This window comes from Candoia aspera, chromosome 8 (genome assembly GCF_035149785.1).
Source record: "Candoia aspera isolate rCanAsp1 chromosome 8, rCanAsp1.hap2, whole genome shotgun sequence".
NCBI classification, from domain to species: Eukaryota; Metazoa; Chordata; class Lepidosauria; order Squamata; family Boidae; genus Candoia; species Candoia aspera.
Window position 1 is genome coordinate 18,026,303 of NC_086160.1, and position 19,054 is coordinate 18,045,356.

Consider the following 19,054-nt stretch of genomic DNA (forward strand, 5'->3'; position numbering starts at 1 on the left):
GGGATGAAACCCTGTTAACCCAAGTGACTGGATACTCAAGTGACTGGACCTCTGGGCTTACTAAAAAAAATGCCTAGGCAAAAGTGGATATTTCAGGGAAAGAAAACCTGATTGAAAAAGTTTCTGCCAGGTTTGAAACCAGCCACTTCCTATTTAACAAAGCAACTGTTACAATCATTGTGCTATTATAGCGTTACTATAAAATGCTGGGATTAGCTCGTAGTTAAATAAAATGCACCAGCTACTGTAAATTGGACAAGAGCAGCATAAGGACATAAGGAAGAAAAGAACATAAGGAAGAAAAGAATACTTTAAAACCAGAGCAGGAAAACATGCTCAAAGGTCACCTTTACAATGGGAAGGGGGTGAATACAAAACTACATTGTCTGTTCCTAAGCTTCCAAAAATAGTTGCTGTCCAGTTCTGCAGATGGGGCAACTGGACATGATGAATAAGTCCTGAGTTTGTTGGTTTTGTTGCTGTTGTTGTTTACCTCCAACCAAGAGCTAATATGCATATATGTCATGGAAAAGCATTTGCTATTCCCTTGCCTTTTCCTCTGACATAGGATGTCTTGGTGAATGTCCCTTCCAGCTGTCAGTTTCTCTACCAAAATAGCAGGACTTGGGTTTGCTCTTGAAGGGAAAAGTTAGAAGGCTAAAGAAGACTTCTTGTTCCATTCTGACACACAGTTTATCAAGAATACACACACTACATGGAAGTGAAATTTGTGGGGGAATATGAATGAGTGGAAAGGAGATAGAGCAGGAGGAAAGAGAAAGGAAAACTGAGAATGACACAATAGTAAATAGTGTTGCTCAGTAGAGAGAAGTGTAGTTGGACAGTGAGTAGACAGATTTAAAAAGTGTGCTATGTGTGAATCAATGAAAACAAAGAACATGTCTCACCTACAATAGTTCGTATTCTTTCTGGATATGGGCTGGAGATCTTCCTGCAGAAGATCTCTCCAAGGTGGTGCCCACCTCTTTAAGAGGGATTGGAAAGGAATTTCATCCTCAGAATTCTCTCCATTTTTTCAGGTTCCTCTTGTCATTTTACACTTTATTACTTTAAGAAAAAATAAATATGACTTTTTGGGGGAAGTAAAGCTGCCAGCCATATGGAAGTTTGCTCCACCTGAATAAACTGCTAATTTTCCCCCCACTCATAGAAACATTTCTTCTTGTTGCTGTCCAGAGAGTTTCTAAATGGTCCTGGTTTCTCTCTTTTTCAATCAAAAGTTGCAGTAAGCAAAACATATGGCTGCTATAGGACTAAGAGACTATTGAGAATTTAAATCTTCATTAGATCAGGTTTGAATAATTAACCGCTAAATGAAGCAAAGAAAAACAAGTTTCAGTAATACGCTTGAAAGGCATATCTTACTTTCATAGCACATGAAGGGCATGTGAATTGGAAACCAGAAGTATGCGTGTCCATCTTTATTATTTGAGGTATTTATTTATAATGACATTGGGAAAATCAATAGGTAGAAAGGACAGTTTTGATTTATTCATGTTTTTAAAAAGTTATGTGCCACCAGCTTTCTTAAGAGTTCTGCCTGGTTCTGGTAAGTACTAAACATGTGTTCAAAAAGACCTTAAACTGGCAGGATCTGAGAAGGGAAATATTTTACAGAAGCATATAATATAATTACAATGCAATCTACACTGAATCACAAAAATACATGAGTTCAATTCCCAGTATAGGGATTGATAAGAAGGAAAGGAAATATAGCCAAATCTACCCCATCATCCTTTAGAACTATTCCTACTTTTCTGTCCTTGCAAGCCATCCTTGCTATCACCATGCTCATTAATGACATTTGGGTTCAAAAAATTCAAGATGGTGGCTTCTGGACTGCAAAGGACACCTCACCCCCTTGATGATATGCACCAATTCTACATTGCCTTTTCTTCTTTAAAGTTTTCTTTTCTGAGGGTTTCATCCAGCCTTTTGTGAGGGTCAACTCCATCCAACCACAACTTTCTTGTTCCTCCCCTTCATTCTTCCTTCATATACTTGTTTTGCTTTTTGATCCTCATTCATTCTCTCTAAATGACCATATCACATCAGTGTACTTCTTTGCATTCAATCTACATTCTTTCAGCATCCATACATTCTTGACCTATATCTTTTCTTGTTTTACAAAGCATGCTTTTCAAGCAACCATTTCCACTGCAGTCAACTTGCCATATTAAGTGTCTACCAGCATTTTCACAGATTAACATTTTCCATCCATTTTCCTATCTTAACATTTGACCAACATGCACAACATGCCTCCAATAAATATGAGCAATTCCTCCACCTTCTTATTTTGACCAGAAAGAAATGCATTGTTTCCAGGTTACATGTGTAGCATTTATATAACATTTCAGTACATTAGTGATAGGAAATATCCTAAGACAAGCCTGTAAATAAAACTAATCCAATCTTATATCAGCCCCTGATGTAAAAAGCAGACATGCATTGACAAATGACTCAATGTCTGTGTTTCAGTGCGTACCATCAGAAAATTAATTTTTAGCAAGGTCACAGATTACAAGCAAACTGAACCAGGAATGTCACTGCCTTTAGTGGGCACATGAATAGACTGCTGTTTTGCATTAATAGTTAGAGTGTGTTCTTTCTATTAAAAGAGCATCTCATTATAAACTAATGGTGGAACAGAAATAAAAATACATTATTTACTTGTTTTGAACATTGGCATTTAACATTTGGTTCAGCTCTCAGAGACACTGAAAGAAAACTGAGATGGTTTTTAATGAATATATTTCTGAGGAGTACATAAAATGTTGAGGGAAGAAAGTAACCAGAGACTGTTTCTGCACTCAAAAAAGCCCTAGAAATATCATTCACATGTTTATACTGATACCTCTAAGAGATAGCTATAGCAAATATTCTATTGTAGGGAAATCTCAATAAAGCCAGATAAAAACATAGTGTATTCCAGCTTGTTTGTTTATTTGCTTGGTGGCTTCATGCCTTTCAAACTCTTGCAGATTACAATACATTCCTTTAATATAGAAGAATGCATTGAACAATTTTCTTTGAAAAGCAAATACTGTTCCCAACAATAGATCTATTCATAAGCCTTTTTCAATACTCAGAGCACTTGAGCATGGCAACACCATAACATACATAGAATAGGAAGCCCACGTTTATTTCCATCTGAAGGTTAGTTTGTCCCAAAGATTTCAGTGGAATAAGAACACAATGACCATCGTTGAATATGATAAACAAATGCCTAATCCTGACGATTTATAGTCAACAGCAACCTTTCCCAATCTGCCACTTCCCAATGCTTGAAAATTATGGAAGTTGTGGTCCAACATTCATATCTTTGAAAATTTAAAAATTCAGATTTGCCAAACACTTTACAAAGAACTTTTGTGGAAGAACAAGGAACATATACAAAAAAATGTTGTCTTCAGGAAAGTACCAGCAGTGGTGCACGACCTGTGACCAAGAGGAGAAAAAAGAAACATTGAAAAGTCAGTATACATATTTTACAAATTAAAACAGATAAATAAAAACACCCCAAAATCCATCTGAAAATGATTTTTAACATGACATTATGTGAAAGCACTGCATTCAACCTGCATAAGCCAGTTTGGTCTAGTGGTTAAGGCAACGGGCTGGAAACCAGGAGACCGAGAATTCTAGTCCCACCTTAGGCACAAAAGCCAGCTGGGTGACCTTGAGCCAGTCACTCTCTCTCAGCCGAACTCACCTCACAGGGTAGTTGTTGCGGGGAAAATAAAAGGAGGAAGGAGTATAAGGTATGTTTGCCGCCTTGAGTTACTTATTAAAAAATAATAAAGGTGGGATAGAAAATAAATAAATACATAAATAAATATAAATAAGCACTTAAGTTAGTTTTTCTTTAATCCTTCATCCTGGATTCTCTCAAACTTTATCTCACATTCTTGTGGTATATCAATGTCTTGTTCTGTCCCTTCTTAACCAATATAACATGCCACTGTCACAGGTTTTGCATGTGGAGAAAAAGAAATGTAAAAATAGTAGGGACAGATGTGGTCATGAGAGTCTGTACCATTCCACATAAAGCTTAAATATATCTAAGATACAATGTGAAAGTTCTCCAAACATCAAAGAGTTTATGTAAGGTCCAAAATGGAGTTTGTTTGTTTGTTTGTCCAATTTGTCCCTGCCCATCTCCTCCCTTCAGAGGACTTGGAGTGTCTTGCAATTAGACAATGCTGCAGCTTTCATCCTCAGCACATGACAGCTCCTAGACTACCTTAACTGATCTCTAAAATTCAGCAGAGTTACTCCAAGTTACCTGGTAGTTTCAAGGCTATTGGATGGCTATTGGATGGGTGTAAAAGTAAAAAAGAAAATTTTGGAAGTGTCAATTATACAACCCTGTTGAGAAGATTTCATGGATGCTGTCACCAGAAGTTGAGCTCAACTCAAGGGTGAAATGTTTGTGTGTGTGTTTGTACACACATGCACACATACACAGTAAAATCTGATTTGTTATTTGTAGTACCATTTTTGAAGATTAAATCTAGCAGGAAAACATTTTAAAACCTTGATTTAAGATGAGACATTGTTCTAATTTTGTATACTTTTTCATAGTGTATCTTCTTTTCTTCTGCTTAGAAGAATACCTCTATTTTGAAAATCCCGTGAGGTTCTTTACCCTCTTCTTTGAGCATTCATTTCCTGTGCATTATCACACATCAGATGACAGACAGCAAGATGAGACCTTGTGGAAAATTTCCCTGTAATTTAGAAAATAAAAATAATTGGTAGTGTCTCCTCTCCCAGCTGAGCATGACTCATTTAGTTATTTGAAGAAAGAAATACTAAAGTACCCACATACCCATTCAATATATTTTAAGACAGTTTAATTCTTATAAGAAATGTCCAGCTGTTCATTTCTTTTGGTACCACTTATAAAAATAATAAATAGGGAAGGGATTTCTCCTGAGTTCTGAAACTCATTGCCAAAAACAGGTAACTGAAGACATCTATGAATAGTGGCTGTGAATGCCTGCTTGTATAATGGTGAGATGAGAAGTCATCTGGACTCACATATTTGATTGTAAGCAAGATCCCTTGGGGTCCATCTAACATTAAAAATAGGGAAACAAGAAATACAAGTCATCTACCTGCCCATCTTTCCCTGATTATGGGGATGTTGTCAATCAGTTCTTAGGAATGAGAGGTAGTTTTCTAGATGACAAGAAGAAGGAGAAAATGTAAAGACAATATCCATGAATAGTACAAGTAGCAGAGAGAGAAGGAAAAGATGCTCTCAGAAAAGGCAGGGCATAGGTGTAAAGTAACCAGGTGTCCCCTTAGTCTTGGGATGCTGGGAGTTATATGTCAATATATCAGTACCAGGTATGGGTACCACATTAGGAAGGCTGGTCAAACAGTGAAAAGGTGGACACTGCTTGAAGAATATAGAACTACAGTCTGATTCTGAAGTATCAGCTAAACTGTGATTCATGATTCAAGCCTAGCTGCCTTTCTATAACCTCAAACTCTGGCTCAGACACCAAAAATTAAAAAATAAATATCCCAAATTTCTCAAAATCACCAATCATAAGATTTTTGCAGTCTCCTTTTGTGTACTACAGTATATGGGAAATTGGAAATTTAAAATGATCAATCAAGATTTTCTCATCCTTATATGAGATCTTCTAAGATTCTGGAACTTTCAAATGAAATCTCAAGATACTTGGAGTATTTTTTAAAAAATAAAATAAAAAGGTAAAAGGTTATTTTAACTGGCAGGGAGGGGGAGTTGCTAACCACTGTGTGGTACATTGTAACCAGAAAAATCCTTTTAAAGTTTGACCAGTCCCTTGAAACTGATACAGCTGTATGGATGGGAAATCCATAGCATTATTCTACTTTTTGTGGAAATTGCTTTCTCTTTCACCTTATATTTATATCTCATTGTTGCTAATGGAAATGTTTGTGTTGAGGGGGGAGTGTCAGAAAGTCAAGGTGATCAATGTATCTCAAGCTCTATTTGCTTTTTACATGTGTGATCCATACAATAGTTATTAAAAAAAAGGATAGGGCTTTGATCACCTAGTTGTAGGCACCATCTTGACATTTTTGCCCCCCTACATGGATACCCCTGATTGCTAGACCTAAACTATCTAGCTAAGAACAGCACTGGCCCTGCTCCCTTTTATAATATAGAATTGTATTTTGATTTTCAGCAACAGTTGGCCAAGAATATTAAATTTGGCCAACCCTCACAAATGACAGTATCTGTGAAGGCAACTGGGGAGGCTAGTGCAAGTTTGGAAGCAGATGTGTTGCTGAATAACACCATGGAGACAGTGATGCCACCAGATGTGGTCCTTCCAGAGAACCACCATAAAGTAAGTGTAATTTCTCTATAAGACAGTGAGGAGACAACTGCCAATCTCTCCAAAATGGACTGATACATAAACACGTGTACTGAAGATTTTCAGTGACATTAGCTGGATGACAAATTACGTATTAAAAAGAAATCTAGTCCTTAGTAGACTCTCAGACAGTGGTGGTCTTAGAGCTTTGGCCTTGGGTGCGAATATAATTTGGAACTCCATATATTTTGTTCTTCATTTATAATTTTGTGATGAAGACATTATCCTATCTTCAGAGAGGTTTCTTTTTGATTTACTGAATTTATACCAACATTAAAATAGAAGTCACCTCTTGTGTAGGGCCTTGGACAATTGGCTTGATTTGCACACTCCTAAACCTCTGCTGCTTACAAATCATGTGTAGTGTCAGCATTGGGACAAAATGACTCCTCTGGTGATCAAATTAGGTGGGTTCTTACATTGGTGCATTTTATCTTTGAACAGGAAATGCCATTTTAGCCCAGTGAATGCAAAGCAGTGGTTTTCCTTCCATTGGTGGAGAACCTTGCCTCCTAGCTCTTGGTCATCATAGGAATGTGTTGACACAATTGGAAAAGATACCCAAATACAGAATTGCTGATATGCCAACAAGTGAAGTTGCAGGTTTTGTAAGGGAATGGAGGTTCTTGCTGTGAAGATTGATTTAAAGTTTCACTGGCTTTTGTTTACACTTTTAACACTGATTTCCCTTTCATATTTTCCTTCAAATGGCTTCTTGAGATTTCTTGAAAAAGAAATCACAAACTGACTCCAATACATATTCAGAAATACATTATACATAGGAGAGGGGGAATGTGTTAGCCATTTATCTTCTTTCTATTTTCTCAGTGGGAGAAGCAATACTTGTTTAGGCACAAATCTGGTGATATCTAGCAGTATGATAAGGCACTCAGTAATTGGCTGGCCTGAAATGATAGCAAGCAGACAGCATCTCTGGAGATCACATTGGCCCTGACCCTGCTGACCTTTCATAAGGCCCTAAAGACCTGGCTCTGTGCTCAGACCTGGGACCCTGAGTGTATGAAGGGACCTGTCTCCTGTCTGTGGATGAGTGTTGAAGTTTTCTCAGCTGCTGTATATTTTAATTTTTGTATATGTATCTGTTTTTATTTTTTACCACTGTTTGATGCCCAAAGTCATTTGTTGAGGTGGACAGTTATATTAATTACTTAATTAAAATTCTCTGTCCTTAGAAATTGGCCAGAAAGGGCAACTACTGATTGGAGAACAGTTCTCGGAAAGATCAAGTTCTCTAGATCAGACTTTCTCAACTGGGGATCTTTGGAACCCAAGGATTCCATGAGAGATCAGTAGAGGTTCCACAAGAAGTCATGATTAGACAGACACAGACAGACAGACAGACAGACAGTCAGTCAGTCAGTACTGTGAGTTGTAGATATAATATTTTTTATGCAGGGTTCCCTGAGCATTGGCAATTATTTTAAGGGATGCTTTAGGGTAAAAAGTTTGAAAAAGGCTGTTCTGGATTCACAAGCTTATACCATATTCATAGTGTTTTGGTGTCTGAATAGATCTGCTAATAATCAAAAGAACCTAGATCAATCTCAAGTCAAGTGTGTTTTAAACTGGGTTGATAGGATTGAGAAGGTTCTCAGGCACATTTGATACAGTCTAATTGCTAATTACATCTTGACTTTTAGAGCATTTTAAATTACTGTACCATTGATTCCTGTATGTGAAGTTTTGACTGGTTGAAGATTGCTGTCTATGTCTCTTCTGGGCCACTTTGCTGCTTTCTCTTCTCTTCCTTCATCATTTCTTAACTGTTTTCATTACTCTGCTGACTTCTCTTATTTTCATCTCTCTGCTTTTCCTCCGGCACCTTCTCCCCTATTTGCTGTTGTACATTCCACAGTCTCTCTCCTTCTTTTCATCCTAACCCACACTTTCCTCCGCTCCATTCCTGCCCTCTTATTTTCTACAACTTGCTTTGTGAAGCCAAGGGAGGACGCATTACATGAGCATTTTAAAGCAACGTATTTCACAGTGAAGCTAGAATGACATCTACTGAAACATAGGAAAGTTCATGGAGGCTTTTCAAGGCAGATAAGTAACTCTTAATTCTGCTGTCTAATGCAGTTAATATGTGTTGGTAACCTTCAAAAATGTTAAGAAGTAATTACCCAAAATAAGAGTTCCTGTGTTCCCTCAATGGGAGAGAATTTGTAGGTACCAATTCAGTGACTTGCAAAATTAGTAGATGTAGCATTAAGTAGCTTAGGTACACTGCTTTATATACACAAAGTGCAGCTTCGTGTTCCTCCCTTCATGCGCTGTGTGTCTCTGCAAATCATGAAATTCGATCCAAGAGGCTCTGACTTTTTGATTAGTGTAGTCAATTCTTTACCATTCAAAGTCATGTTACCACTAATACAGCACAGTAGTTTTTTTTAACTGTGCAGTGCTTTGGATTCAAAGGCCAAGAGATGCTTTAGAATACACATGGGGGCAATCATGTAATACCTGCCTATAATTCCTGAAGGCAAACACACCTTTTCCTAAGATTGAGCATCTACCTCATCCTGCTCACTGGCTTTTTGCTTTGCCAAAGGCTGGAGAAATTGCAAATTGTGTGGAAAGGAATGATTGTTCCACCTAACTCCAACAAAACATTCCAGACTAGAACAAAGATTCTAATGAATTCTATCAATAATTGAAACACAGATAGGAAGCCCAAGGCTTTAATCAAGGATGTGCAACTCTTTGTTCCTAGGGTCCATACTTTCCTTTTTCTGCTTCTGAGGAACACAAGGGGTGTTGCTAGTGACAAAAAAAATTCCCTTGTTTTGCTTTGGTGGGATGGTTAGAGAGGTCTTCCAGGGCCACAAAAACAGGGCTGGCACACCATATGTGGCCTGTGGTTTGTATACCCCCTCACTCAGATAAATGATTGCCCAAGGATAACTGCACTAAAAACCTGCACTTCTTGGCTTCTGATGGAGAGCAAATGTTTCCTACTAGGGAAGATTTAAAAAAAGTCTTTTAGGAATGTTCTTCTCCAGACAGAATGGCAGTTATGACTAGGACTGTTTATACATTGGTTAACAACACCAAAAACAGGAAGATGCTTTTAACAAACAAAGGAGATAGAAAAGGGAATACACATTTTGCCTTTTGCCTTAGTTCGTAGGGCTAGAGACTAGCTGTTTTTTAAAAATGAAAGATGGGAATTTTTGGATTATAATGCACTCAAGTGACCCACTCCGATGAATGTAAAGTACCTGCATTTATAAGTAATCTTCACTAGCCTCTTACTAAATTCATAAACTTTTTTTTTCATAAGCCTTACTTTTCATAGTTGTTTTTTTCATAGTTGTACAAAAAGGTAGAGGAGAAAAAAAGAAAAATGTCTATCCTCTAGTCTTGTAATCCAGCCTTCTTCTGTCATGGTTTAAGATAGCTGGAAATGAAGGGAACAAATCTGTTTATCCAACCAATTTGTCCAACAAATGTGGATGGCATTAGATTAGGTATTACAATGAAACGTTCTAATACAGGTCTTATTACCACTGTAATAGAAAGGTATTTAATGCTTCTTGAAGATATGTCTACAACATATCTGAAGTTGGGATAGTTTTGTATGCCATTCTTTTCTTTTTCTTTTTCTAGTCAGCTGGGATGCCAGATTCCTTAAGTCCTGCAAGGCTGGGTGAAACAAGTCATGAAATAGATGAGAAGGTAATAGAAATAAGACACTAATGGCATTTATTTCCTAAGAACCAATTCATAAATTACAACAAATTACACCCAAATGTCTAACCATATTCCTTAATGGACAACTCAGAGTGGGGTGATCCTGTACCTTTCAAGTTGGAGTTGTAGGTCACTGAGATAAAACCATGCCATTTGAACTTTATGACATTTACCCATATAACCTATGGGTATCACTTGTACCTGTGGACCTTCTGTTGGTTCCTATCAGTTTCCCTGCCCCAGCTGACATTTTAGTTTTTCAGTTTTGAGTTACTTTAAACCCCCAGTCCTCCAAAATGAAAAGTTGGCATGCCACAAAGCAAAGCGCTACCTTTTAGCATTTTTATTTCTAGGAGGACCACAGCATTTAAAAAAAAATACAAATGGCTGCCTGTACCCCATATTTTGTTTGAAAGTATAGCTACCTGCTCAGAAAACAAGGATAAAGAGAAGCTCAACTGTATAGAATATTCTGGGAAGCTATAAAGAGTAGTGTTTGGGGACTGGTCGTACTCACAATGGCTGCCATTTTGTGATTAAGTGAATTCACTCATAGCACCTCTTTGGTGAGGCATATGAGACCTAGTCTCAAAATTCCAAATGTCCACGTATCAAAATCATTTGGGGATGACTGCATTACTGCAAGCTGAAGTAGAAAGGGTAACTGGGAGTATAGCATGAAACTCTGCCTCAGCTTCAGCTTCTGGTCCCCCAGCCATGCACTTTCTACCTGGAAGAAACCAAGAAAGTCTTTCCTTTGCTTCCACACTACTGCAATATGGAAGATACTTCTATATTTCCTGGATTAGTGAGATGTAAATAATGGTTCAGGTTGTAGTCCAGAATCTGTTGGGAAGGTCACCTTGATAATAGACTGTGTCTGTATAGAGATTCTCCACGGCTTAGTTCAGAACTTCACTAGCAAGGCAGAAGTATGGGAACCATAATTCATAGGAAGAGCTACCATTCTGAAGAGATTTTTGTTGCATGGTTTTGTTAATAGTGTGAGCTGTTCAACTGGTGCACCTTGTCATACATTTGCTGTTCTGAAAGGCAAAAGAAATACTTGCTGGGTACCAGCTGTTAAGTGTGCTGGGCCACTGCTGGGCATTTGTGATGGGAATGGTCTCCAATCTACTCCCCATGCTGTACTTTCAGTGCTTGGAAGATCACTGAAGAAGGTGATTTAAGAGAAGTTAACTTAGGATGACAAAGCAATCTGGACAGAACAGTCCTTTGTATCCAGGGAGCTTCCCTTGGAAGTTTGCTTTGCTTTGTGCCACTGCATTTTGCAGTTATTGTGGTTGCACTTAGTCTTGAGCTTGGGAGCTCAGAAGAGGTCACATTGTGTGGTGGTGAGAAAGAAGAGTGCCCTCTCAAGTCTTGGAGTGGGTGGTTGCTCATAGGTGTCATGTGCTTGAGAGTTTCAGCTAATCAGCAAAAATGTGAATGAAGGTAATAGTTTTTCCATTGGACAGGGGAAATGTGCTAGTCTCAGGAAGCTATTAAAAAAAAAGAAGAAGGAAACTCCTGGCTTTGAATTCACTTCTAGATGATTACTGGATTTGGAATGTGTTTTGTTTTGCTTTGTTTTAAATAAGTGAATTCATCTCTTTCCATCATTTTTCCTTTTTTCTGGGATTTCTCTAGGTGACGCCTGTCAAAGTGTCATCTCGGCCAAAAAGACATCACTCCCCTTCTGGAACCATTGAAACTGTCAACCTTGATGCCATCCCTCTGGCCACAGCTTGTCTGGACAATAGTGCAGCAAAACACAAACTCTCGGTCAGGCCAAAGAATCAGAGGGTGTCCAAAAAGCACAGATTGTCGAAGGTATTGAATCGATTCCTATGATTGTGCCAATAAGAAGACTTTTAGCTGCTGATTTTAAGACACACAGATCTTCTAAGAATTTTAGGTGACATTTGAATCTTCAGATATTACACTTCAGCCAATACTCATGAATGTGAATCAATCTTACACCATTTGGGAGATTCACTGCCATGCTATATATGATGATCATTGCTCAGAAATAAAGTCATAACTGTCATGGTCCGCTATTTTATTTACTGACCTGCATTTAATATGCTTTTCTTATTCAGCTATAATAAAAGGGAAAAAATAACATTGATAAATCTTGTTTATCTGGTCTCTTAGAAACAATTATTGTTTAGACCAGGAAAGTTTAAATGATCGGATTTTTTAAAAAGTGCATTCTTGTATTTAAAAGGCTGTATTTTTTTTTTTCACATCCAGGGGATACTTTTATTAGTCTGTTGGGCAAAAAGAGTCTTGATGCAATTTGAAGAGTAAGTTAGTGTGTCACAAACTTCCATGCACTGTTGTACATGAAGCTTTATCTTTTGTTGTAGATAAATTAGAATCAGAGCAAATGGTACATGTTGAGGTTGGAGGAGAATGAAATGTAGAAACAATTATTGCTTAGTTTGCCAATATCAGTGTACTATAGCTAACAAGAGTTCTGTGAATGGCAATATCAGATAAAATATTATCATCTCTATGTTCTGCATCTTATTTCATTATGCCATTTACAGTACCATTGCCATCCTGCAGTTCTTTGTGCAGGTACACACCAGAACTGAGACTTGGGATAATTTATTCTCCTGATGCAATTGATAGCAATCCATGGAAGCATATGGTATAATACATTTGTACCGTGCCTTTTTTTGTTTTTTTCATGGGAGATATCAGCTTCATATTTAGAGGGCGTATGACCTTTTTAGCAGATACTGGAAGATGCTCTGCTTGTGAATTTCTCTGGAACCTTCTGTTGTCTTTTGTGGACGTCCAGTGCTTGCCTCATCATCTAAATGCAGAAATTTTTAGATGCTCATTCCCTTAGTTAAAGGAAGTAAGTTACTCTACCCCATGTCTTTGAATATAAGATATTGCCAATAACTGTATCCTGAAGCTTTCTTAGATAGTGAATAGTGAATTTCTGAATGGATACATTTTCTAAATTGGTAGAATGCTAATTGTCTTTTCCCCAAAACAGACATTTCCAAAAATAGCAGCACAATCCTATGCAAGGGTGCTTAGAAATGAGTAATCCTATATATACTTAGTGAGAATTTTGGCATGGTGCTCAGTCTTGAAAATGAGCTTGCCTGTTGGAAATGCTTGAAATTTGGATGGAGTCAACATGTGTCAAGTTACTAGGACTTAATCTATGTTATTATATGTTGCAATGTTATATACAGTACATCAGTATTGTTGCAATATATGAATAAAATTTGTAAAAACAAATAATTTATCACAAATCTTAGGGTTTATGGAAAATAGGAATTGGTTTATAATATATCAGCCTTGTACTGCATTAAGTAAACCTATTTTTATTTCCCAATACTAGGAGGTACAAAGTGTAATAGCAACTGAATTTGGACAAGAAATCCTAGAATCACAGGGCAGTGAAGATAAAATCTCAAAAGATGATAGCTATCATGGACCAGACATATTAATCCAGCATAGAGAAGTCCAGGAACATAAAACTGAAGGAAAACGAAAACAAGATCACTGGATAAATCTTGAGACAGGGAAGAAGGAACAAATGGCTGAAGCAAAATTTAAAAGCCATATGGAACACAAAAGACTTCAAGAATTTGAGGGAAGCCAAGGAGAACAAGTAGGAAAAAAACTGAAGCTTCAGGAAGAGCACCTTCATCAATTGGAAGAGAGAAAAGATCAAGATCATCAAGTAAAAGGGCAAAAAGAACAAGAAAACCAGGGAAGGAGTGAAGAAGGGACTGAAAAATTACAGGCACAAATGCAAGAAAAATCTCAGGAACTAGAAGAAAGAAAGCAAAGGAATCAAGAACAGACACAACATGGACTGGAGGCACAAAGACAGCAGGAAGAGCAGAAACCATGTGAAATGGACATGCAACGACAGCGGGAGAAAAAGAAGAAACAACAAGAACTAGAGGCACAATGGCAGCAGGAGGAAGTAAAGAGAAAATGTGAACTGGAGGTCCAAAGACAACAGCAGGAAGATCAGAAAAGACATGGACTGGAACTACAAAGACAGCAGGAGGAGGCAAAGAGACAACATGAACTGGAACTACAAAGACAGCAGGAGCAGGCAAAGCAACAACATGAACTGGAGGTCCAAAGACAGCAGGAGGAAGCAAGGAGACAACATGAACTGGAACTACAAAGACAGCGGGAGGCAGAACAAAAGAGACAACGTGAACTGGAGGTCCAAAGACAGCAGGAAGAAGCAAAGAGACAATGCGAACTGGAGCTGCAAAGACAGCAGGAGGAAGAACAAAAGAGACAACATGAACTGGAGGTCCAAAGACAGCAGGAAGAAGCAAGGAGACAACGTGAACTGGAGGTCCAAAGACAGCAGGAAGAAGCAAGGAGACAACGTGAACTGGAACTGAAAAGACAGTGGGAGGAAGAACAAAAGAGACAACGTGAACTGGAGGTCCAGAGACAGCAGGAGGCAGAACAAAAGAGACAACATGAACTGGAGGTCCAAAGACAGCAGGAAGAAGCAAGGAGACAACATGAACTGGAACTGCAAAGACAGCGGGAGGCAGAACAAAAGAAACAACGTGAACTGGAGGTCCGACGAAAGCAGGAAGAAACAAGGAGACAACGTGAACTGGAACTGCAAAGACAGCGGGAGGAAGAACAACAGAGACAATATGAACTGGAGGTCCAAAAACAGCAGGAAGAAGCAAGGAGACAACATGAACTGGAGTGGGAGGAAGAACAAAAGAGACAATATGAACTGGAGGTCCAAAAACAGCAGGAGGAAGAATGGAAGCGACATGAACAGGAGGCACAAAGGCAGCAGGAGGAAAAGAAGAGACAATGTGAGCAAGAAGAACAAAGGCATAAAGAATGTGAGGTACCAAAACAGCAGAAAGTCAAAGATGAAAAAGAAGAAAAGAGACATCAAGAAACAGAAGGGAATGACAATCTGATTCAGCAAGGTTGGAAGGATAAAAAGCAAGAACCAGAGAGGCAAAAGGTGCAGGAAGAAAAATTAAGCCATGAGAATTTGGAAAAGCAGAAGATGAAAGAACTTAAAATGGGGCAAACTGATGAGTCTGAAAAGCTGTCTGAACTGAACCAACAACCACTGCCAGAGCAAAAAAGAGAAATAGGGCGGAGACAGAAAGAAGGAGAAAATGGCAAAAATCTAGATGATAGAGACAAACTGCAAGAGAAGGGAACAGCTATGAAACTAAAGGGAGCAGAAGAGCAACAGCAGAATCTGGATGCAAAACAACTGAGTACAAATGAACAAAAGCAGCAAAAAATGGCAAGATCAGTTGGATCAACAGAACATAGAAAATTGGAACCAGCAGAAGTAGAGCATTTGTGGGCTGAAAAGGAGGTACAAGAGGAAGAATCTGTACAAAGGACAGAGGGACTACATTTGGAAGGACAGAAAGTCCTCTGTTTAGAAGAACTGAGGCCATTGGAAAATCCAAAAGAAGAAGAGAAATCCCACCAGTCACACATGAATATAAATAAGTACTCGGAAGATGAAAATTTGGAAATTATTGAAAAAGAGCTACCACTTAAAGAAGAGCCAAGACAGCAATGGAGAACTCAGCCAGGCAAAGAGCAGAAAGATGAAGGAAGTCTACGAGTCAATCAGGGGATGAACATTGAAGTTGGGGAGCAGGAAAGAGTTCTTGGTGAAGAACTACGTTGGCAGGAAGTTGATGCCCGGCAAACAATGTCCAGGGGCTTCACCTTTCAAGTGTCTTCAGGAGAAAAAGAAATTATATTTCCAAAAGTGAATTTAAGCCCAGTTACACCTACTAAAGAGGCACCACTTCCTTCTGCCACAAAAGAATTTAAAGATCCTAAATCTGGTAGAGGTTCTAATACTCTTCCAACCTCTTTGTGTGTCCCGCATACAGCAATCTTGGTCACTGGAGCACAACTCTGTGGCACTGCAGTAAATCTCAACCAGATAAAAGATACAGCCTGTAAATCTTTACTTGGTTTAACAGAAGAAAAGAAAGCAATGGATGTGCCTCAACCCGAAAGCATCCAGAAACCTGTTGATGGCAGGCTGAATAGCACTAAAGTGAAGCATGTTCAAGACTCAGTGGATAACCAAGCCATCCTGGCTGAGTGGGCTTCAATTCGGTCCAAAATCTTAAAAGGTGCAGAAAATGAGAAAGACAATGGAAGTCTTAATAGGCATAGCGATGATTGGACAACTAAAGGTCGAAGTACTTCCCATGGTAACTTACGAAAGACTTTGTCTGCAAATGCAAAGTTTTCTATAACTCCTGCATGGCAGAAGTTTTCAGAAATCTCAAAAACCAACATAGCTGCAGAGAATAAAACTGCTACTGAAGTGGAAAATGCAGTAATGCAGTTGAGTCCATCCACTCTGGATGCAAACAATGAGGCAGTCCAAACAGAGGCACCGGTTGGTACAAAGAAAGTAGGAACTTCACCAGGGAAAATCAGAGGGCCACAGGAAGTAGCAGGTAATACTGAGGGATGTAAGTTTGCTAAAGATCTCCCATCTTTTCTTGTCCCAAGTCTTCCATATTCTCCAAATAAAGAAATCATCCCATCAGAAACTTCGTCAACAATGGAAGCTCCACAAAATATTGGTTCAAAGAAATTGGACCGAGCTTCACCAAGTGGGGAAGAAAACGTGTCCCCCTTTGGAGTGAAATTAAGGAGGACCAACTACTCCTTGCGTTTTCACTATGACCAGCAAGCAGAACAAAAGAAGAAGAAAAGATACAGTGCAGGAGATAGTTTTGATGGCTTGCCAACTCCACTGGTCACCCCAGACAATGAACAAGATGCAAAACCTTTATTTTTAAAAGACAGCAAATCTCTTAGTCAAGAGAGAAAGGATGCGAGGCTTAATTCTGGTAATACCACATTAACTATTATTAGTCACAATTACACCATAGTTGCTCCTGTATCATCTCCTACTGGTCATATGTCTGTGCCTGGTCAAGAAAAGTCTGTTTCTAAATCACCACTTCCACCAAAACCTGCACTGGCTCCAAAGCCCATCAGCCAAACACCGCCTCCATCTCCTCTCTCAAAACCCCGCAGATCTCACTTCACTGAACCCTTCGGGAAAAGGGTGTCTAAAGTGGAACCTGAGACCAGCTGGGGAAAAAGTGAAGATAAAGGGAAAGGCTTTCACCTTTCCCAAGCACCCAGTGAAAGCAAGAATGAGGAGGAAGAATCTAGAGAGAAGAAATCATTTTTTCCATCCATCACCATGCCCTGGAGAGAGAAAGCAGAGAAAAAGCCAGAATCACTGAAAAAAGGTAGGCAAAAGACAACACTTAATACAACTTTCTCATGAAAACAGCTGCCTTTGATTAGACATCATAAATAAAGTAGACAGAGTAACATTACATCAAATCTTTTAAGAAGACATTCAGCCTCAGTCAACTAATTTGGTGCATGCCTGCTTTATTGTGCCCCAAGACACTCCTCTTTTCCTATATGCAAAAAGTTGAGGTTCATACACGTGCCTGTTCACAGGAGGTTAGCATGTGAACTGGAAGTAGACTTAGACCTGACTAACTTACCATTGACTTGATAACTGCAGTCTTTTTTGAGTACTGCTAACACTGCAGTACTCACCTCACCTTAAATAAAGACTGATGTGCTCCTTCCAAGAGGTATGTGTCAAAGGATGTTCACATGTAGGTAATTTGGAACCACTGTGATGTCTGTCAAAGAACTCTTAGAATTCAGGAAAATTTACAAACAAAAATATGGATCAAACATGAATAAATTAGGTGCCTCTGAAAAGTAGAGATTACATAAAATCTGTGAACAGTACCTGGAGTGAAAAGTCATAGACTTTTATTTAGTCTTGAAAAAAAATGAATACTTAACAAAAATGACAGATACTTAACATAAGTCACCATCACTTTGGAAGTACCAGACCTTTTGTATATGGTACACATGCAGAGCTGCTGCGCATGGCAGGTCTTTCCCCTTCACTTATCTGCCTTTATCCCTGTTGTTTGCATACAACAGCTTGTTCCATTGAGAAAAGTCCTTGCTAGTGGAACTCCTCTGACATTTCAGGCTTAAGCCCTCAAGGGATTCCTGCATCAGAGTGTAAGACTTTTCTGCAGATATTCTGCAGGTAGAAGTCTCTATTCCGTGTTCTATGTGCCACCTACAAGCTTAAAGCTTTGCTCAGATATCCCAAAATAGCATATCAAATGTATCCAAAATTAAACACCCACAGTTTCTAGAAATAGATAGAAGTGTTGGTACTCACAGATGCTTACAGTTAAAACCAGTTCTGACATTTCTAGGACAGCCAGCATTGGAATTTAAGGATGCAAAGCTTGTTAACAAAGCTTTGAAAAAGTTGGCAACACTGAAGCGTTATCCAGATGTTTTCCAGAAGTGTATTAAGCTCCCAGAGAAAAAGAAAAAACATAGGACTTTGAAGTGCTCTATTGGTGCTCCAGCTAACAAATGTGTTCAAGGGAAAAACACTGTGCTATGAGAGATTTTTAAAGGAATAAAATACATAATTTCATGGCCTGGGGAAAGAGGATGAATTTTAGCACTCAGCAGGGAAGGACATGCTTCATGAAACACATAAGACATGCTATGGGACCAGATGTGTCTAGCAGATTCTGTTTTATAGATTTAAAATAACATGCTAGAATGGTATAAGCCTATGTAGACTTCGAAAACAGACCTTTTAAAATTGTCTAAACAATAGATCAATTTTTAAAACCCCATGAGGAATTGGCACACTTTGAAAATATAAAGAGTTATTGATCTTTCATAGACAGAATGTAATAAATGTTGAAATTAGGCGCACAGAACCTCCAAGACCACAGGAGCACCAAAAATGTCTGAAGAGGTACCTATGTAGATGGTTCATTTGAGACTTGCAGTATGAAGCCTAATTTGTGACAGCAGCCAGGAGAACT

At 38.6% G+C, this 19,054-nt stretch overlaps 1 protein-coding gene across 2 annotated transcripts in view; it reads left to right on the forward strand.

Moving 5' to 3' along the window:
• Positions 1-19,054, forward strand: part of CRACD (capping protein inhibiting regulator of actin dynamics) — a 120,703-nt gene that overhangs the window by 92,573 nt on the left and 9,076 nt on the right. Inside the window, exons 5-8 of one of the 2 annotated variants that reach the window (XM_063309987.1) lie at positions 6,210-6,374; positions 10,032-10,100; positions 11,766-11,948; positions 13,486-17,410. In XM_063309987.1, the coding sequence (XP_063166057.1) occupies positions 6,210-6,374; positions 10,032-10,100; positions 11,766-11,948; positions 13,486-17,410 (4,342 nt within the window). The remainder of the gene's footprint in view (positions 1-6,209; positions 6,375-10,031; positions 10,101-11,765; positions 11,949-13,485; positions 17,411-19,054) is intronic. The other variant, XM_063309988.1, reaches the window with a different exon arrangement.